This window comes from Triplophysa dalaica, chromosome 19, assembly GCF_015846415.1.
Source record: "Triplophysa dalaica isolate WHDGS20190420 chromosome 19, ASM1584641v1, whole genome shotgun sequence".
Taxonomy (NCBI): domain Eukaryota; kingdom Metazoa; phylum Chordata; class Actinopteri; order Cypriniformes; family Nemacheilidae; genus Triplophysa; species Triplophysa dalaica.
In genome coordinates, this window is record NC_079560.1 from 16,018,567 (window position 1) to 16,041,202 (window position 22,636).

At 38.1% G+C, this 22,636-nt stretch overlaps 1 protein-coding gene across 1 annotated transcript; it reads left to right on the forward strand.

Annotated features, from left to right (window-relative positions):
• The first annotated feature begins 18,478 nt into the window (after nucleotides 1–18,478).
• LOC130408506 (glutaredoxin domain-containing cysteine-rich protein 2) lies at nucleotides 18,479–22,106 on the forward strand. The gene is made up of 3 exons (XM_056732059.1): nucleotides 18,479–18,778; nucleotides 21,147–21,362; nucleotides 21,933–22,106. The coding sequence occupies exons 1-3, from the start codon at nucleotides 18,479–18,481 to the stop codon at nucleotides 22,104–22,106; spliced, it is 690 nt and encodes a 229-aa protein (XP_056588037.1).
• Nucleotides 22,107–22,636: the final 530 nt, after the last annotated feature.

Below are 22,636 nucleotides of genomic sequence, written 5' to 3' on the forward strand. Positions count from 1 at the left end.
AGTGTAGGGAATGCGTCTCTCCACAGGATACGGCGTAGGCCCGACACAATCTGCACTTAGAACGGCACCCAAGTATGAAAAACAACTTCAACATCTTGTGCAGGATGAAAGTTCTCAGTCAAGATCAAAAATCATCCTTTTGTTGTTTATGGAATCTGTGTTGGTGGTCAACAATGACGTTTGACCTGTGACCTTTGACCTTGACCAAATCTTGTCCTTATGTGTGCGTTTCAAGAGGTTCATCCTCTGATCTTCTGTGGTTGCGATATGGACTGCATGACTTGGTGGCTTTGCATGGTAGTTTGTTTTTGGCTTTCATCATGTGCGAATCAGCTAACTTTCAAAGCAATGTGAAGGCATGACTGGGTCCCAAAACTGTTGGACCACATTTAAGTGTGAATTAGCTGTTGAAGAGCTCTTTTTCAGTTGACCTGTTTGCTTAGCCTCCAGACTGATTTCTTCAAGTTTGGGTCTCAGTTCCACCAGCCCAAACAGCATGACTAGGATAGAGGGCTTTCCTGGCTTGGCTCCCTTCGGAACTACTAGTGTTGGTGAGTGTCTTCCTACCTTGAATGTCTGATTAAGGGATGAGACTACATATTTTTTCTTTAACATATTGCCTGGCTCATCTTGATATGGACTGGTTGACATCAAAATATCCTTGCATGCTGTACAATGTGATAATACACTGTAAAACATTGACAGCTGATGTTTACAGTAAATTTTTGTAAATGAATGTCTTCTGAACTAGAGCAGAAATACTGCTCTGCTATTCCAGGAAAATTATGCCAGGCTGATGGGTACTTGTGAGGTGAATAATGGGTAGTATACTTCTGCATCACGGTGCCCCAGTGACCTTACTTTGGACGCTATGCATCAAGCTCACTGAAAATAGAGCAGTGAAAGAAAAAATCCTTGTGGTTAGTGATGGAACAAGACAAACAATGATAGAATATAATAGATCATGAGGAAACACATAAACACACATTCACAGGCCAAAAGACCATAATCTATACACATGAAACTCAGGTTCTGCATCATGCTATGGTGGTTATTAGCATATATCATTATTTAATATCTCAAAGCTAATGTGAAGTCTGTCATGAAATGTTACTTGTGTATTTATCATCATAGTTATCTTTATTTTGTCCATTGGTGTAGTCACTAATATATTTATTGTCATACAGGGCTCAACAATAAGGACTGCTCAATGGCCCGGGCCAGCATGGGAGACCCTCGGGCCAATTGATGGACATGTCACTTGCCTGTTTCATAACGAAAAATTATAATTTGGGAAAATTAGGAACAATCGTGTGTTATCTTTGACATTGAGCCCTGTTATAGTTATCTATATGCTCATAATTCGTTGATGTGGATGCTAATATATATTTATTGTTATTTTCATTTTTTCGTTGGTGTGGATGCTAATATATTTATCGTTATAGGTATCTTTATCTTGTTTGTTGATGTGGACGCTATTTATTTATCATCATAGTATCTTCATTATGGTCGTTGGTGGACTAGGGCTGTCCAAATATCATTTTCACTGCTCGGTTATCGTGGTCAAATGAATGTCCTATAACGACATTGTTTGGATATTTTTTTTTACATAATTGTTTTTAACTCTTAAATCAAAATTTGTAAAGCATGCTGAACAGTTTGTGATTAAACGATATGTGTATAATTAACACAATTTCGATAAGCTTGTTTTTTATATCACAATTATTGACTGTACCAGTATATTGTGACACTCCTTGTGTGGACACTTATATATTTATCAATATAGTCATCTTCATTCCGTCCGTTAATGCGGACACTAATATTGTTATCTCAACTCGTAATGATACACTAAAGAGTAGTTGTCTTTATCATGACTGTCTGTTGGTGTGGATGCTAGTGTTGTAGTCTGGACCACCAAAACCGAAACCAAGACCAGACCGAGACCAGAGGGTGTCGAGACCAACACAAGACTAAGACTTTGACGGGCCGAGACCAAGACAAGAACGAGACCAGAGGGTGTCGAAGCCAAGATGAATTTAAAGAAAAGATAAATTTAAGTCTGTGACCTTCAACATAACAAAACATTCAGTCACTTAATTAGTTTCGTTGCTTTTTTATCTAATTAGCAAAATAGTTGTGTGTTGCTCAGAAATGCACAAACGTTCAGATTTGTTCTAGATTTGTTTGGGACTAGCCAAAATAGTGTGAAATTGTGTCTAAAATTTAAGTCACATATTAATTCAAGTTCCCTTTCTGTCGGTCTCTCGACGTTGTGTCGAGAACAACAGATGGGGTTCGCCCTTGAGAACCAATCAACTCTGACTATTATTGAAAAGGCCAATAAAATTTGGTGAATGAAATTTGCATACCAGTCTCCACCCCCGGATGTCCAGTATAAAACGAAGCTGGTGTGCAGCATTCATTTACCTTTTGTTCTTCAGAGCCTTCACTCATGACTACGAACAAAACAAATTCTACAAATTCTTCTTCTACATTGCCGGATCTACGACGTAGAGCAGCGGATCGTCCCTACCTGCAGCGACCTTCCGCTGGGCGTCTCGGTGGTTCCGGAGGTGTTAGAGATTTTTTTCTAAAAAGGTCCTTTTCAGGACTGAGCATTCTCCAGCGCGGCATGTCCCGCTGTTCTCTTGGGTGCAGCACCCTTATCGAGGAGGGGGACGAACACGATCGCTGCATTAGGTGTCTGGGCGTCCAGCACACTGAGGCAGCTTTCATTGAAACATCTTGCCCGCACTGCGGGAAGTTGCGGTCACGGGTGGCTGTCTTTCTACGGGAACCAGCTACCATTTCGTTGCTACCTAGGCCGTGACGTCGGTGGCAAAGGCCCCGATGCCCGCCAGTGTTAGCAGCGTTAGTGATGTGGTGACCTCTGCGAACGTAAACCCGCCAGCCAAGTGCTCACGGGCCGATCGCACCCCGATTCGCTCTTCTGAACGTTCCCCAGCCGGCGGTGGCATACCGTTCCTCAGGCATGCACTCGGATACGATGCGTGATGTAGATGAGATGTCGCTTGTAGCATCGGAGGGAGACTGGCATCTGACTCTGACCCGGGGGGTCGAGCTCAGGAGGAAGCGGAAGTGATGTCAGCCATGATAACCCGGGGATAAGTGGCTCCTGGGGTCGGAGCGCGCTGCAAACCACGCCCACCCCAGGGGCCATTTTTTTCCCGGAGGTGCATGAGGAGCTGTGTAAAACTTGGAGCACACTGGATGGTTACAGTTTCGTGAAAGTTTCGAGATGACACGCCCAGGCCTGTTACCGTCGCTTCGCTAGAGATGTGACGCGATGCAGTGTTGTGGTGTTTTCCATAGGTAACCCCTTCTGTCGTTCTCGACACAACGTCGAGAGACCGACAGAAAGAGAACGTCTTGGTTATGTCTGTAACCTCAGTTCCCTGATGGAGGGAACGAGATGTTGTGTCCCTTATGCCACAAACACGTATCGTAATCTGCTGCAGTCATGAGAGGCTCTCTGGCTATTCAGAACAAAAGGTAAATGAATGCTGCACGCCGGCTTCCTTTTATACCCGACATCCAGGGGCGGAGACCGGCATGCAAATTTCATTCGCCAAATTTCATTGGCCTTTTCTATAGTAGTCAGAGTTGATTGGTTCTCAAGGGCGAACCCCATCTGTCGTTCTCGACACAACGTCTCGTTCCCTCCATCAGGGAACTGAGGTTGCAGACATAACCAAGACGGTTTATTGAATAATTATATAAAATCAATTTCACATCAGATGTTACAAGATCTAATACAAGTATCTATTTTCCAATTACATCTCAGATATTGTGGGCCTTTGTGTATAATCATTTTTTTGAAACCTTTCTTTAAGACAAACCCCCATTCTTCTCTTACCAGCAGCAAGAGTAAGAAAAGTAACAGAAGAATCAAATATGGAAGAGTGGTGAATGATTTTAAAACCAGAAGTGTTGCATAAAATCACATGAATGATGTTAACACATAAATCAGACAATGCACCAGCAATTTAGTGTAATTCCCACAGCTGTGGTCTTGACCGCTCTTGAAATATAATCTCAAGACCACTAAGTCATAGACCAGGACAAGACCGAGACCGAGACCAAAGATAGTCGAGAACAAGACAAGACCATCAAAAAATGGTCTTGAGACTGATCTCGAGTACTACACTAGTGGATGCTAATATGTTTCTTATCACAGTTATTGTTACCGTTCTTGCATTGAACAGAAACATTTCTTTAAGAATAATATTTCTATGTTGACAAAAACACTTTTTTTACATTTCGAATCAATTTAGAAAAAAATCTTTCTTTGTTTTTGTAAAGAACAGTATAAATAGATTTCACAAAGCAATGAAGAAGCTAATTCATCGCATCAGCCACCTTCAGAACCAGCTGACAAGAATCTCCCGGTACATTTGATGTCATCCTTTCTTCTGAACGATGACTGATTTGAAGTTTCCTCAACAAGAAACACACACAGTGTCTCAATCCACACACTGTGGGTGAGCAAATAAATATTTCAGTTGCCTGTTTTCATGATATGCTTCAAACCTTAAGAGGGCAAACCTCTCTGAAGTGAAAAGTCCTTGTGTCGACAGATTGAGGTTTCCTCTGTAGATTTTTTAAAAACGGAAGTTACAGAATACAATAAAAATATCATCAATTTAAAGAGACAGTAATAGAACACATTGTCCCTTCAGTAAATGTGCCCTGATGTGTTCTTCTAAATGCTTGTCTGCACTTTAATTTTTTTTTAACAAGTTACATTGGATACATCGGGTCTGAATATAAGGTGAAGCTTAAGCAATGCCCATAAAAACATATTCTGACATGACATGTCACTCAGTCAACTGAACAGAGAACAACAGATGGCTCTGAAACATGAGTGGCCATCAGACAAGTGTTCACATCTGGTGTCGCTGTTTGAGAGGAAAAGGACTGAAAACTGGAATAAGTTAGTAAAGAAAACAGAAAGAAAGAGAGAGATAGAAACTCACAGTGAAGTGAATGAAACGTGCAGTAAAAATAATAAAGCAAAAACGAAAACAGTCAGTAAGCGATAGAGAGACTGGTGCTGTATGAAACCTTGAGAGAGGGAGAGGTCAAAATAATACTTCATAGTAAATTGTTGCAAGCAAAATACATTTTTTCAAAGTATGCTTGCGCTTAAGTTCCCCCACAGCACACAGATTCTGTTGAACACCTTTTGGACTTAAATCAGACTAAATATATATATATTTTTTATGTCAGATGTTCCCATTTTGGATGTGTTTAAATTGTTGCACTGGGTTTTTACATTCATGATACTGTATAATTTCCAACTTTTAATGTTTACAGTGCAGACGTTCTAGTTACAAGATCATAAAAGTATTAAACTAAGTCTTCCTTTGTTACCTCTGTAGTATTTTCCATTGTCTGTCATTCGTTTTTCGCTTAGAAGTGTGATGCTTTTTTTCATTAAGTTCTCAAATGCGTATAGTTCCACCATTGGTTTTAATATCTACACAATTACAAAACTATTGGTGATATTGAAATACGATTTGTTCTGCCACTTTGGTTTTGTTCACAGCCTGTTAATCTGATTTGTTTTTCAGATTGAGTTTTTCGCACATTCGTTTCGTAAGTAATTGAATCTGATCCGTTTGTTCAGTTGGTGCAGACAATATCCAGTATATCTATCAGTTTCTATTGTATAGACTTATTGTAAATGATAATAAAAGATTCTTTCATCATTTACTCACTCTAATGTCATTCCAAACCTGCATGAGATTCTTAAATTAAGACATTTTGAAGAATGTTGATAACCAAACAACTTTGGACCCCGCATTTACTTTCATTGTGCGCATGGAACCACTTACACATTTCTCAAAATATCTTCTTTTGTGTTCCATTGAAGAATAAATATGTGACCCTGGATACAAGGGACAATTTTTAGTAATAGACAAAAATACATTGTAAGGGTCAAAATGATATAGATTTTTCTTTTATGCCAAAAACATTAGGATTTGAAGTAAAGATATTTTTTTAATTTCCTACCTTAAATATATAAACTTTAGTGGATGGCCTGCCACATTGCCCCTCATTAACAACTTCAAAGCCAATTTTCTCAATATTTGGATTTTTTTGCACTCTTAGATAACATCCAGCTAACAGGAAATGTTCTCAGAACTTTGGCTCAAGAATGTTCCCTAAACGTTATATCAACGTTTTCAAAATGTTATGGCTGTAACACTAAAAATATTTTTTTAGCTACATTATGTCATTGTTCATGACTGTTTTAATCATCATCAATGGATAAAAATCAAATCACATTATAATAACCATTGCTATCCCCCTACACATTTTCCTTGATATTAAGGCTATGAAACTGAACTTGTACACAGGGGCGTGTTTACGTGTTTACCATTACACATACTAACATTTTTTCTTTGAATTCAACAACAGCAATATTGAGTATATGTCATTTGTTAGAAATAAATAACCTTGATTTATTTTACTATGAATCTCATACAGCACACAAAATTGTTTACAGTTTGGTATAAGAATAAACATTCTTTATTTTGGAATCTAATATTTGATGTGCGCACTTCAAAATTTGATCATTTAAAATGTAATATGATAAATATTGAGTTATCAATAATAATCTAAACTAAATAGCATGAACACAAATCAAGTAAATATTATAGAAATTAACTTTATTAAAGAACCTTCAAGATTTCAGTGCTTGCTTTCTAGACTATGGTGAACTCACATTCCACTTATACAAATTGAATTGCTGAAAATACTTAAGAATTTTTAAGACATATTTAAGTGTATCAAATATGTTTTTCCTCCCTAAAAAAACATAAGATAGATGCTGTGATCTAACCTAAAGACTAACTTAAACTAGGCAATTACAAGAGTTTCATATAATTTCAAGCAAAATACAAATCTACAGGTTATTGATGCGTTTTTCCAGCAAGACGTACTTTGCGGATGATGTCGTCGTGCTGGCCCCATCAGACCAGGACCTCCAGCATGCACTGGGACGGTTTGCAGCCGAGTGTGAAGCGGCTGGAATGAGAATCAGCACCTCCAAATCTGAGGCCATGGTTCTCAGTCGGAAAAGGGTGGCTTGCCACCTTCAGGTGGGTGGAGAGTCCCTGCCTCAAGTGGAGGAGTTCAAGTATCTGGGGGTCTTGTTCACGAGTGAGGGAAGGATGGAACTGGAGATTGACAGACGGATCGGTGCAGCTTCTGCAGTAATACGCTCACTGTACGGGTCTGTCGTGGTGAAGAAGAAGCTGAGCCGCAAGGCGAAGCTCTCGATTTACCGGTCAATCTACGTTCCTACTCTCACCTATGGTCATGAGCTGTGGGTCGACAATCGAGTGGGGTCAGCTGAGGTGGCTCGGGCATCTTTTCCGGATGCTCCCTAGACGTCTTCCCGGGAAGGTGTTCCGGGCATGTCCCACCAGGAAGAGACCCCGGGGAAGACATAGGACACGCTGGAGGGACTATGTCTCGGTGTCCCCCCGGAAGAGCTGGACGAAGACTCTGGGGTGAGGGAAGTCTGGGCATCCCTGCTTAGACTGCTGCCCCCGCGACCCGGCCCGTATAAGCAGTAGAAAATGGATGGATGGATGGACTTACTTTATTTGAAGAACTTCATAAAAGGAATGTTGTTCCTGTAAATATTAGCTATATATGATGAACGGACATCAAAATGTCAATAACCCAACCCTTAGCTTTAGAAGTTTTGATTGGATTATTAACCGAGACGGACCTGTCTGTTATTATATGCGTCCGGTAAAGCGCATGCATGTGGATCGCAGTCAAAAAAGCAATCATCAAATGATTTATCTGCCTGTGACCACTAGGGGGCCCCCAAGCATGCAGGGCCCTATGTATTTATTGTGGTTTGGGTAGCGGTTTACAATGCTACTTCTTGTGCAGATGCTGTACAAATGTTGTTTTCAGAAAACTATTTAGATGTCCAAAGTCACATAAAGAGTTTAGAGAATTTGCATAAAAAATGAAGCAGATCTATTGTTGCTTCATACGGCTATTGATGCTGCATGAAACAATGTTTTATTGCTTTTGTTTCCCTGCCTGGTTCCTTTCAAACACAAAGTTAATTTCCTGCCGAAAATCATTTCGTTTCAGCAATCAAACCAGAACATTCAAAGATAATGTCCCTGTCATGTATAATTGCTGTATCAAAATAATACAGCCCAAACGCTACCACAACCCAAAATCAGAAAAAAGTTGTTGCTAGATTGATTCTGTTTGGAGCTGGAGTCTAAAGACTAAAGCTGAAGAGATGAATCCAGGTTCAAAGTGCATGTTGAAATCGGGTTGACAGGCGTCGGTAATTGAAGAAAGTTGTGAAGGACCTGAACATCCAACAGCTCACTCGGATGAAATTAGCCTCAATGCCACAGTTATGAAACTAAAAAACATGCAATCCAGTAGACAGCTTTTTTCACAGTGATGATTTATGACTGAGATTCTCATTACCTGTACAGACACCAATGAGCTGGGAAATTATCTGCCAAGTTTTTTCTGGACTGATGCGCAGGAACTACTGAGTTTCTCAAATGAAAGCTTGAATCTACTTGTATGTATGTGCCAACAATAAATGACAAACTCTTAACATTTACATTTATGCATTAGAAAGGTTCTTTTACAGTGCATTCAAGACATACATTTTATTTGTATGAGTGTTCCATGGGAACCCACATCTTTTAATGCATTATAGAATGTGGTTGCCAGGGTGTTGCTATACAGTTAAGGTTATGCAGCTAAGGTGTTCTAAGCAGTTTACATTCAGCTATCAGGGAATGTTCGCAGAACTTTGGCTGGAGAACGTTCTCTAAACATTGTCAACGTTATCAAAAATGTTCTTGCAGTAACATTAATAAATATTTTAGCTACAATGTAAAAATTTTGCTGTAGTTTTTGCAGCTGGTTTGACAGTAACTTACTGTAGATTTAATTACTACTTATATACTTTCCAATTAGTAGTGTTTTCAATTCCTTTAATCAAAATTAAAACACTTTAACTTTTAAGATTCAAAATGAGCAAGAAGAGACTGGCATTAGCACAGCAACACTGCAAAAAATGACATTCTTCCTAAGCATTTTTATCTTGTTTTCTGTAAAAATATTTCAAATGTCTTAAATAACGATACATTTATATAACAAGAAAAGTGACCTGAGATACTTAGTTTTGTTTTATGAAAGAAAAATATATAAACTAGGTAAGTTAATGCTTAAAATCTGATTTATATTAAATTTACAGTAAGTTACTGGCAAAATTACAGCAAAGTTTTACATTGTACAGATGTCATTGTTCTCCAACTGTGCATTTCCAATTGTATTGAAGCTGGTTGTCATGGTGTTGAAATGCAGTTGCTAAGGTGTTCAAAGCCGTTTACACCCAGCTGACAGGGTATGTTCTCAAAACTTTGGCTTGAGAGTGTTCTCTAAATATTACATCATTGTTTATTACATTAGCTACATTGTTATTGTTAACTGTTCCAAAAAATGTGTATAAAATCATTATTCATAAAGTAAAGTATAAAAGTAAAAAAAATATACGTTTTTATGACTTCAAGGAAACGTAAGCAAAATGTCCTTAGAACCAATTTTTGTTAGCAGGGCAGTGTGTTGCTCTGGGGTTGCTTGCATGCTCTGAGTAGTTGCTTACTGGATGCAGGATTGTCCACGATCGATCACGATGACCTCAGAGTACTTGTGTCCATTCCTAAAACCTTACAATTATGTTACTCAGCAATCTAATTCTGCATGCGAAACAGTAAAAGCAAAACTAGCCTTTTTTTGGACGAGTTTCCGCTATCTTCATCTTGAATGCTCCCAAATCAGCACTTAGCTCTATCATTTAGCATCACTGCCAGTCAACACTATTTAATTTGCATCATCCAAAGCGCTTGTCTACAGAACCCTCTCCATCTGTGGGAGCCAGACGCTTGTGAATAATTCAGCGTGATGCACGATTCGGTGCCAGCGAGTGAATGTGCTTTTTTCCCCACTGCAGGTTCCATCTTTAGCCTCACAGCCACGTCGCCACAGGAGGCCTCCACAACACAGATAACAACCAATGAGCTCTCAGCGTGTAGGCAACACCCGTGCTTTTAATAAGCAGGTAGGTCTGAATCAGCTGGCACCTATTGTCCATAGCAAGTGCGCAAGGTGTGAAAAATGTAAAAATGGCAGACCACTTCTCTCCAAGCAGAGACTTTTTTGCATTCGGGAGTCAAATCAAATGGCATCTACGAGCATATTTAAAACAGTAAAACCTGAGGATTGACCTCAATGGCTTATTTATTTTACATTTATGCATTTGGCAAATGCTTTTATCTAAAATGTAACTCGATCAGTGCCTGTTTACTGGGGTTTATGCTTATTCACCTTTATTATACCAATTCAATGCTCTACCAATAGAGCTCCAGGATCTCCTTTCCAATAAATTATGACTTTTTACGATTTGCTCTGAAAAATCATGTAATTAATGACCCAGAAAGTCGTTCACAGCTGGATTAGATCTCCGAGGAGCTGCCAAAACCAGTGAGAACCTCAGAAAGGACATGTAAGTAGTGTAGAGACAGGGTGCTTAACTGAGCCGTACAAACGCATAATCCTATTTGACCCGACAAAGAGTCAGATGAGAAGAATTGTCATTTTGAAGGCTTGGCCTTTAAAGTTTGCCTTTTATTTGCTGCGTATAGTGCTTTGCTGGAAACTAATTGACATAAATCTGAATATTCAGCAGAATTACACTACAAATATGAGGACAGCAACAGAGCTTTTAATTTACATTTACATTTAGTCATTTAGCTGATGCTTCTATCAAAAACAACTTACAAATGAGGTAAACAATGGAAGCAATTGGAAGAACATTAGGACAAAAAAGGATAAGCACAATAAAACTGGTATCATATAGCCTACCACAGTATACAAAGCTACTTAAGAAGAAGTCAGAAGTCAGAACTAATCGGTCAAGTTTTGATGGCATGTGTTTTCAATCGATAAGAATTTAAGAAAAGATGGCTACAGAATCTGCACAACTTGTAGCTCCGGGCAGATCATTCCTCAGATGTGGAATAGATCCAGAGAAGGTACGTGAGAGCGATTTTTGGGATGGCACTACAAGACCTTGTTCATTTGCAGAGCGTGGGTGCACAAGTCTGTATTAGAGGAAGATATGGGGGTGCTGAACCATTGGTGGTCTTGCAGGCCAAGAGCAAAGCTTTGAATTTGATGCGAGCCGCTACTGGGAGCCAGTGTAACTTAATGAATGGGTTTGGCCATTTAAGCTAGGGGGGGTCATTGTGAAGGAAGTCTGAGGAGCATTTTGCCATCATGCAATCTTATAACTGTGTCTATTGTAAATATATGAGTGAATATTTTTGCGGGCATAACCAAGGAAGCACAAAGTCAGTTTGTCATCTTAAATATTTTATTTATTGATATCATTTGAACTCTTTTTATCTTAAAATTTTCGCCAGCTCATTCACGTTACACTACATTTTAACTACTATTCTTTTTTCCCAATCTATATAGATATTTATATTGATGACAATGACACCCAAAAATGAAAATTATCTCATAATTGACTAATTTACTAATTTTTATTGGGTGAAATGTTTCTCATTGTCCTCAAGTTTTTGATCCAAAGGTGTATTGTTACATGTCTGAAATTGGTTTTGTAGACAAAGAATAGAATTGTGTTAAACATTTTTCATTTTAAGCGAAAATTTGATTTAATTGGATGACTTTGACTATATAATTAAAATGCACGGTAGCCTATATAGGAACATCTTCAGTGTTGTTTGAAAAGCATCCCAGGATCACAAGTCGAGGTAATGAATGGAACGATCTTTCATTGGCATTTTGTAACACTTCTTAAATAAATCTAAGAAAAAATATTATTTTTGTCTAAAAATTAATATTAAATGTCTTTGCAGTTTTCAGTGTCAGGAAACATTGCATCTTTTTTGTCATTTTGACCAGTTTATTCCGTTTTAATTAAATTGCAAATAAATACAAATTAAACATGTTTTGAAATTTGTTGCCATTAGTAAACACATACATATAAACTGTATATTTAAGAAAATAATTTTGGAATGGGCTCCTAATTTGAGCTTTATATATAAAAAAACATATGTGTTTAGATAAAAAGGAATTCATATGATGTACATTTACATAGGATGAGGGTGAATAAATGATGTGAGAATTTTTATGCAAACTATTCCATTAAATGAGCTCTTTCTAATTTATTTTTGCCTAAAGGCCACCTAAGTTAAATCCATCACATCTTGGTCCCTACGCTGAAAGCCGAGAGCTTCAGCACCATCCATTTTCATGACTCCTAATTGCCTAACCTGGCCCGCTTTACCAGGCTGATTGTCATTAAGCAGATTACCATGTCTTTATTCTTATCTCATGAAACACATGAGGCAGGGAAGCAAAGCTGCTTGTTTAAAGGAGGATCGGCCTGACGTCCAGCCAAACGGAATGGCGGATGGTTCACAGTCCAATAATGAACTAGCAAACTAGTGAGGGGAGAACCCGTTCTGCTTGTGCCACGCTTGACTGCCCAAGAGAAGCTGAACAGTGTTATCTGACCGAGTCACAAACATGCGTCAGACCCGAATTCATTCGGCTGATGTCTGATTTTGGCAGTGAGCCGTTGACTCACAGCCGACCCCTCTGCAGGTGCACTGGTGCTAAAAGGCATTTCAGGAGATTACAGTGTTTTGAATTTTATTAAAAAAACTGAGAAGGAAAAAAACAATATGCTCAGCAAATTGAGACAGTTCAGGTGTGGATGGCCCATAATATAAATTAAAGGGAAATTTCACCCAAAAGTGGAAATTCTGTCATCAATTACTCGACCCCTAGTTGTTCTTAACCTGTATAAATGTATTTGTTACATGTTACAAGGAAGATATTTGGAAGAATGTATTAATAGTTAATTTTAACAGCTTTCCTGTAACTCAAAATGTTTAGGCAACCACGTTGCTGGTTTTTGGGTGAACATGGCCACTGGTAACTGATAAATCTAGTAACTCTTTATACTTACTTGCATACAAATCGACTGACATGTTTCAAGAAAATATGCGATTACTTTGAAAAAAATCTATATTCATTCAAAACACCTGAACTGAACCTTGAACATGCAAGTAATGATGTGCAGAAATATTACTTGACATTCCAAAAACTAAACCAGGATGTAATCACACATTTGATTCATGATTAATTTCTCTCAAGCTGAAACTCTATCAACATATTAATGACGAATCTGTTGTTTTATTAAACATGAAGCTCTGGTAAGCTCTGTTATCTTGTAACTTTTCCCCAGTGAAGAATGAGAAAGTGTTTCTATGTTTACACATTCTGCTTTGCAGTCATGAATAATTTGTCCCGCTGTGACCAGAGCTGTAAGTCAAGAGTTTCGAAAGCGCATGTCGGATGGTATAACGGTGTAAGTGTGCTAATGTCAGCTTTATACAGATCCTCTGAGGTTTTATATGCATCAACCTGCCACAGAGAACAAACATTACACTGTCAGTTTGATATCTGACAGAACTCTCAAAGTCTGAGCTGTTTGGTTTATAGTCCAAGAACGTGCAAGAAAATTAACAGTTAGCGCTATACTCTCCCTCTGGAATTTACAATTGGTTTTTAGAATAGAAGATTTTGATATCTGAGTAATATAAGAGACTGTTGACCATACAAAATGACAGTACATACGATCAATAGGCCTACGTAACTGTGTTCCGTACATACAATTGCCACAGAAGCTTTTCAAAAGCTTATCGGGGAAGAAAATAATATCACATTATAATAAAACTGTAATAAAAAATCCTGTAAGAAAGCTGGAGCGCTAGAAATATTCAATAAAACAATGTGTTTTCCTGTTTTCTTGTAAATTTCTGTAAAATTATATGACTATATTTCAAAAATGTGTTGTAAAATAAATCCTGTTAAAACAACTGATGTCGTTGAATAAAACATAAAAAATAGTTTTTTTAAGTGCTTTTTTCCGTACAATTAGTTTTCCCTTTTTCTAGAAAATTTGCAGTCTTAAGGTCTTTTCACATACAGTACGAAATTTTTGTATGCGTTTTTTATATTTGCTCTCGTTTGTACGGTGTCTCTGAACTGTTAAAAAGGCCGAAAAACGCAGAAAAATCGAACCCAATTTTTGGATGACGGACGAAAATATCGGAGGCAGTGTGTAAATGTGATTGACCAAATGTGATCTCATATTTATATTCTAAAGTTCGAAAATATCGAACGCGAATTTCGGACTCAATGTGCCATGGGCTTTACTCTGTAATTTTACCTTTTTTTACCGTATTTCAAAAATTACGTTATTGTTTAAACATTATGTGTGAAAAATCTGTAAAAAGAATAACAGTGAAATTCAGTAAAACATTTTTTTAAATATTTTGCAGTGCAGTATATCAAAAGCAGCAAAGCAAAATTAGACACATTTGAAGCACTCAGAAAATTATCCTAGTGCAAATACCCCACAGAAAAATAAATCCCACCATACAATAGCTGAAAATAAGCATGCATGTCGATTAATAATCGTTTTGTACAGCCTAGTTGGAGATTTGACACCCTGAATCAGTCTTTTACTGAGAGTCACACAAAACAATTTCTCACGTGAATGATTTTATACTAATGGCAGAAATGCATGTGGGAAAAAAAGGAGTAGCACAGCAGTCAGTTAGAATGCAATAACACTCCAATTATGGCATAATTGCAAGACTGATGTTTGAATGCATAAGGGTTAATGTCACTTATTTTTTAGACTGTCTCACTAAACTGGCACCCAGCTAGCTGGGGTCTGATCTGAAGGATTTGGTCTTTCACATGGTAAGAAATACAACAGACACAGATAGCTTTTAATTATTATGAATCTGAATGTAATGTCTAAAAAACTGAAGAGGTCTATAACACCTGGAGAGTAGTATGGTATTTAGCATTACCATTCATCTCAATGGCAGTTGCTCGACTTGTTTGTGACACCCGGGAGGTACACGATGCTTCCTTCTGTTCTTGCAATTTCACGTTTTCAAGACCCCTATCAAAATAATTAAATGACTTGGGTATCTACAACAATAACATGAAATATCTTTGAGAAATAGTTAAATCTATAATGCTCTTTAAAGAAATAGTTTACAGGAAATTGTATTTTACTCCCAGAAGTACAGTAGTGGCTAATGGCTCATTACAATGCGGTTCAGTGCAGTACAGTACGGTGAGGTTCCAGACAACAATCCCTGATCTGGCTTGTGTTTCCACTGCCAGTAGTATCCTAGAAAGGCGTGATATGCCAGCAATCGGCGTCTTTAAAAAATGGCGCCTGTAGCATGGGCACGATTCTCTGTCAACCAATCAACATTCTGGAATGAGTCTAGCTCCGTCCCTATGGTACCGGACTACTGTGCTAGGTAACTCCAACGGATGAGTCCCTCAAAGTGGTACGGTATGGTATTGGACCATTCACAATGTCTGACAATGGAAATGAAAATACAGTAATTGCATATCGTTGTAGCGATTTTAGCTGCATGTTAAAATAAGGATGAGTTTAGCTCACCAAACATGATTCTCCACCAGATCTAATCAAGATCACATCCATGCAATTTCAGTCAAGGAATTAGTTTAGCTCAAAGGAAAATACGTATAATAATTGTCACTACACCTAAACATTTTACAATTTCTGATTAGCAGTATAGTGATAACATTCATATATGTATTCGTCCAGCAAATGCATCAATGATTTTATACACTAACGTTATCTCATGACCATAAGTAACGTGACTTTACCAAACAGAATTAAGAGCAGAGGTAGCATAGATCGAAACACAGTTTAAGTGACCCGTTTGTGAGCGTGAGCACAGAAAACCCATCACAAATGCCTTTATGGTTTTTATTAAACTCTACATGGTAAAGATAATGACGATCGCATAAACCAAACAAATACATGAAACACAAACGTGCTAGGAAGCGCAGAGAGAGAGAGTGAGAATGAGAAAGACAGGTCATGGCCGCGAGGCAGGTAAAACATATCTGAAAACCAATTAAATCATCTTAAACAGGCACGCTCTTAACGCAGCTATTCTATATATAGAATTGGATACTTGCTATCTCGAGATGGATCAATATCCCTATGCGCGTGAATGGAAATCTTGAATGGTTTCAGAATGCAGTCCTGTTGAAACGCTGAGTTTAGGTTCTGAGTCCGAAGTTCCATGGCATAATCGGACTGCCCAGAGGGGAGCCGCAAGCCGGGGTGTCCGTTGGATTGTCATCCGCATTCTCTTTCTTTTTCCTTCCAATTTTCCAATTCTTCCGAAGTGGATCGGTGGTGGTGTTTTAAATGCATACCTGCCCTGCCCCCAGGTGGGCTGCGGGCCAATGCCATGAAAGTGGGCCAGAGAAAGTTCCTTTGTTTCTCATGGCGCCTCATTTGCATAGCTCTGACGGGATGGTCATTTTGCAATTAATACCTAAACTTAGTTATGGACATAGTATGATGCATGCTATGTTTTTATAACATAGCTCATCATATAGGGAATTCAGAGAGGTGTAGTTTCATATGAAACATGCAAGGCTTTGAGCTGTGAATAATCCCAACGTATGTATACATCAAATAAACCCTAAATCAAAACTTGTACATCTAACAGTTACATACAATCTAAAATGGCACGAGCGCCAACACACAACCTAGACATTTAGATAGATTTATAGAAAAGGTTTAAATCACATAAGTTCCTATTTGTCAGAGAAGTTTCTCTTATTAGCCTCAGATGTTAATTTAGAGATGAGAGAGAGACTTCTCACCAATGGTTTAAAGCTAAGGAGTCGTAAATATCCTACAGAGAAACCAAAGGGTTATCACAATCTCTGTCAGAGTTCAAAACCTAAAACCATACCCCTGGAGCCAGGTTTGCTATGGTCTTTTGATGATGGTATCTTGAAACCAGGACCAAAGGAAGTGAGGGGGTTTATGGCTTTCCTCTCAATGTTCCAGTCACTACATCGTACTGTACTGTACCAAACCGTTGGCGGAAATGAGGCATAAAAGTGATGTCCAAGGCATTTGTACAATATCACAAAAGGTCCCATGGGTCCGATTAAACCATATGAGGGGCATTGTGGACAAAATTGTTTGGAAAAAAGTGTCAGGGAATATTGGTTATATTTGAATATCAAAAAAAAACCTAGGCCTTGACTCAGTAAACTTTGTGCATGTGTTGAAATTTGTCCTAAAACCCAGCTTTAGTTTGCATTCCAAAAACAAAGCGACATGCATACTACATTTTTAATACACCTTTAATAATATATTTTAAAGAAGAAGCAGCAAAAAAAATTCTACATAACTTTTGGCCATATGACTTTCTGACACAGAAATTAAATAAATCCTATCTAGTAATGAATTATTATTACTATTATTATTATAATTAGTAGTAGTAGTAGTAGTAGTAGTAGAAGTAGGAGCTCCTTAAAGCAGTGGATCTCAAAACTTTTTGTTGTAAGGCCCCCTCTGCGGCCCCCCAAATAAAAACTCATACTCCTAAACTTAGAAATTTAATTAAACCAAAACCAAACTTTTATGCTGGAACATCACTACGTTTGGTTGGTGGACATCATTTTCTGATGTGTGATTGCATAAGGATATATTTCATTTAATGCTAAAGAATCTGTGGTCTCCCTGGATCCCTCTTGGCCCCCCCCAGGCAACCCTGGCCCCTAGTTTGACAGCCACTGCCTTAAAGTATACATCAATCCATCATAAAAGTAATTTATAAGACTCCAGTGGGTTAATGAGTAAATCTCTTTTGGGAAACAACAATTTCTTTGTACAAGAAAAATACTTTTCAAACCTTAAACATTATTTCTGGTCATCCGGATAAAGAACTACAAGTTGCATTGGATAAAAGCACCTGCCAAATATGCTGTATCAATGTAAATGCAAATGTAAAACAGGTCACCAAATTTAATTTAATTTAAAATGTCAAGTATAAGTTGACAGATTTCTAAACCAATTCAGAATACCTATTGTATCAAACATATTGTATCAAACATATATACTTTGACAAATGTAGCACAAACAAACATTAAGTTACAAACGTTTAAAAACAAAATGTTCAGTTTCCTCCAATTCCCTATGGTGCATTTTATGAAGTTTAAGAAGAAAGTAACTTTATAAAGTACAGTAGTAAACATTCCTTATCAAATGGACATTGATATTCATCACTGGTGACACATAGGCAGTCCACACACCTGCTTCTGTCCTTCAGCGTCATTATTTAATGAAACCGTGAGGTCTCAGTTTCCATCTCTCTGGTGTGCACACGATCTCCTCCTTAATTATTCATGAAGCCTACAGAAAGCAGCTGGACAGTCCCAAGCCTTCCTAAATACTATGTTCTTCCACCCTCAGCAGAAAAGGACGATGGAGGAGCTCCAGTCAGACACCAGGATCGAGGGCAAACCCAGGAAGGTGCGCTTCAAGCTGGCCTCGTCGTACAGCGGCCGGGTGCTGAAGCACGTGTATGAGGATGGACAGGAGCTGGACAGTCCTGAAGAGCAGTACCCTAACAGCTTCATCAACACTAAGATGGAGATGGGACAGTTGTGTGGCATAGACGACATGCAGGACTCTACGGGACTGATCGCTCAGAGGATAAATGTCTATCGAGGAGTTTGCGGAAGTCCCATGACCTGTGACGATCTTCCAGAGCGGGATAACAAAGTAAGAACATCCAGTTGGAAAATGTGTATATAACTTTTATTAATTGCTCAAAAACTTCAAATTGTAACATATATCAAACTATATCAAATCCCCTATGTGAATCACTTGTGTGACATAGTCGGGGGAACGTTAATATCCAAATGATGGAAAGCATAGCACGAATCTCCCAGGGTCACATTTAAGCATGTTTATCAAAAATGAAAAATCTATCATCATTTATTCACCCTCAGGTTGTTTCAAGTAAACTGAGTAAACTTATGTGTTCCAATGAACACAGAGAAAAATATTTGGAAGAATGTTAGCAATTTTCAGTTCTGGGACATCATCCAATACCTAATTTATACAGGTATGAAATTGCATGAGCAATTAAGTAAATGATGACAGAATTTTCACTTTTGGGTGAACTATCCCTTTAAGGACTTATCCTATACAGGTATTTTTATAACCAAAACTCTGTCCAGATTAGAACCCCAAAAAACTATAAAGCGCTGTTAAAAGCATGCCAAACCAACAGATGACAATATAACCCAGAGCCATTGTGAGAGAGAGTCCATTAACTCCATAGACGTCAATGGAACAATGACCGTTTCCCAATTCCAAAGAACGGACTTCTGGGACCTCAAACGGGTTCCGTACGGGTGCAATGCTGCATTCGTTGCATCCTTGATTTCAAGAACACATCCGGTTACTATTATGCGTTCTCTGTTCTTGTGCGTTGCGTGTGGAGCAATGGCCAAACCCCATAGAAAAAGCTGCGCTTTTGAAAATACAGCTGTTTGTGTGAACAGGGGCTTAAACACAGTGGTTGGTGAGGGAGCTAAACTGGACACAGGAGAAAAGTAACCATGGAAACAAACAAAGTTTTAATTAAAGTGATTATTTACTAAATGAGCGGGAAATGCGGGGAATAGAAAGAACAGAAACACAGAGAACACAATTGAAATGATCTGTAAGTACTTAAAGAAAGTAATCCTGGCTTGTGTAAAATAAACAGGACTACTGGATAATCCCAAACATAACTTTATTTAAAAGTAAAATCACAGTCCAGATACCGTTGCCTTCAGTTGAGCTCCTGCAGATGGGTGTTTTGTGAAACGCTAGTTTTGCCTCTTCATTTAGTTTAGTTATGTTCGTTCGCTCATTATTTAAATCTGGCCTTTAAAGTGTAAAGGCAGTGAAACATTTCATTCCAATCTTTTCCGCCCTCTTTGTTTCAGTCCCCGGTCACAGTGTTTTATTCTCAATTTTCATTTTTGTGCCCAGCTGAAACTAATTCATACTGTAGTTTCCAGTTATATTATTAGACCGGCTCTAAACATAGGCATGCAATTACATCCCACCGGCACAGTTGACATTCTCAGCTTTCCTCCTTTGTGAACTGTGTTGTATTTCTTACTTCTGATCTGACTGTAAAATCCATGAAACCCAGAATGAAATCTTCCAGGCGAGGATTATATTGTATAAACAACCACGATCAGACAATGTGGACCTTTAAAAAGATTCAAAGCTTTGCTACTTTGGAGAGTTTTTCAAATGTCACATGTGACGTTCTGGTTGAAGGGATACTTTACCCAAAATGTATTTATTCCTGTAGCTCAGAGGTAAGAGTATTGAATTAATAACACAAGGTTGTTGGTTTGAGCCCGGGGGATTGAACACACTTAGAAACAAATGTATAGGATAATCCAAAGTAAATCGCTTTGGATAAAAGCGTCAGCCAAATGCATAACTGTAAAATGTCTAAGATATTTGGAAGAATGCTTTTAAACAGACAGACTTTGTCCCTGATTGACTACCATAGTAGAAAAAATACAATAGTAGTTAAAAGTACTTTTTCTATCCTACATTCTTAAATAAGTCTTCTTTTTTGTTCAACAGAACAAAAAAATTATAAAGTAATTTTTCCTACTTTTGGTTGTCAATGGTGGCCAAGAAGTGTTTGGTTATAAGCATTTTTCCAGAAATCTTTCTCTGTGTTCATCAGAATGAAGACATTTATACAGATTTGGAACCACTCGGAGGCGAGTAAATGATGACTAATTTTTTTTTTTGGGTGAAAAATCACTTGTCATCGATGAACCTACACCATAGATTCTGCAAGTTTTGGAAACAAAATAAATTTTTACATTATATTACATCATTACAAATGTGACCTATAAAGGGATTTTATGGTGTAGTGTTCACAAAAATGTGCTATTTTCCGTTAACTATATAAAACAAAATGAAACGATGCTACAGTACACCATGAGCATATCTGAAAACAGTAAAAATGATTAACATATTAATTGTATTTCAAACCTGTGGTCCTGAGATAGATGCCCGAACCACCATGGTAATGATGCGTTTGTCTGTGTTTGTGGCTTTACAGGCACCAGTATTAGATTTTGGAAAGATCATTATCTACACCAGCAACCTGAAGATTGTTCGGGCTCCTCACAAAAAAAGAGAATCTGGGAGGAGTCCTCACCGCAGCCGGGACAGGAAAGAGAGTTCACCACGCCGCACATCCCGGAGCAAAGACAGGAACAGGACAGCATGTTCTCACGCAGAGGAACCAGATGAAACGAGTGCACAAAAGATATCTGTATGACGTTCTGTAGACTGCAAGCAGTTCTTACTGCTCTTTTTCATTCTTTTATCATTTTTTCTGGTACTCATCATTGTACACAGCACATTGAAGTTATTGAAAACAGTTTGTTGTCTTTGGTCTAAGTTTGCATTCAGAAGCAGTCTGCAAATATTTCAAATACACCAAACTTTAAATATAAAAAAAACTTTAAATATTAAAATTTTCAAAAAAAACTAAAATAAAAACTCTCCATTCTCATAATAATAAACAAACTGGCTTTACAGCTTTGTCAAATGATCTGGATTTTTTCCAAAAACTTCATAACTGATAACATATTCAAGAAGCAATGATTAAGATGTTTGCAACACGAAACACGATTTGTCATGAAAAATAATGTTCGCCGTCCTCACCATTGAAAACAATGAGCCGTGTCATGAATGCTTGTACGCTACACTGTCATAACTCTTTCTGTCATTCTTGTCAATTTGTTTCCTCATTGTCGTAGCATAATATAGCTCTTTAAAATGTAAGTAAGTGTAAATGTAAGTTGTCAATCATTCTTGGATGTTTGGTTTGTTTGTTCAGCCGGAAGCAGGCTCCTGTGGACAGTGCGGAGGTTCTGGTTCTGCTCCGTGCTCTCTGTGTCACGGCAGCAAACTGTCCATGCTGGCTAACCGCTTCAATGAGTCAATCAGAGAACTGCGCTGTCCAGCGTGCAACCCCCATGGCCTCGAGCGATGCCAGTCCTGCGCACACTAACATCAACTCCCCTGCCGAAGCGCAGATCAGACACTTTGAGCTGTGAAGGAAAGTGCATCCAAGATTAAATCTTACATTTACAGGCTTAAGGGGCTGCTGAGAAATACTGCAGTGAGAGTTTATACAGACGAGAGTTTAACAGGTGATTTTAAAGGAAAAAAGACTCAAATTTATATGAGATATGGATACAGTATTTGATATTTAAGGAATTTGGAGTGCATACATTCAAATACTCAAATATGGCGCATCACACGTTTGATATGTTTGTCTATTTGTGAATAAGATTCATGTTTTTAGAGTAGAATTAATACCAGAATCAACTCATATCTCAATTCAGAACCATTCATCCTCATTCATCTTTTCTTACAATCTTTTTCATACCGGTGGTGTTGTTTGGTGTGGACATTCATGTTTGCTTTATTTAATAATCATACATGTTGGTCTGATTCACCTCATACAGATTTGTAGTTAATCCACCACCTCATAAATTAGTTTTCGTGTGAGATCAGGTTGCCAGAATCTTCGATGAA

Coding starts and splice junctions, on each gene's coding strand:
- LOC130408506 (XM_056732059.1), top strand. CDS start 18,479: ATGGAGGAGCTCCAGTCAGACACCAGGATCGAGGGCAAACCCAGGAAG. Junction 18,779..21,146: donor TTCCAGAGCGGGATAACAAA/GTAAGAACATCC, acceptor GTGGCTTTACAG/GCACCAGTATTAGATTTTGG. Junction 21,363..21,932: donor CGAGTGCACAAAAGATATCT/GTATGACGTTCT, acceptor TTGTTTGTTCAG/CCGGAAGCAGGCTCCTGTGG.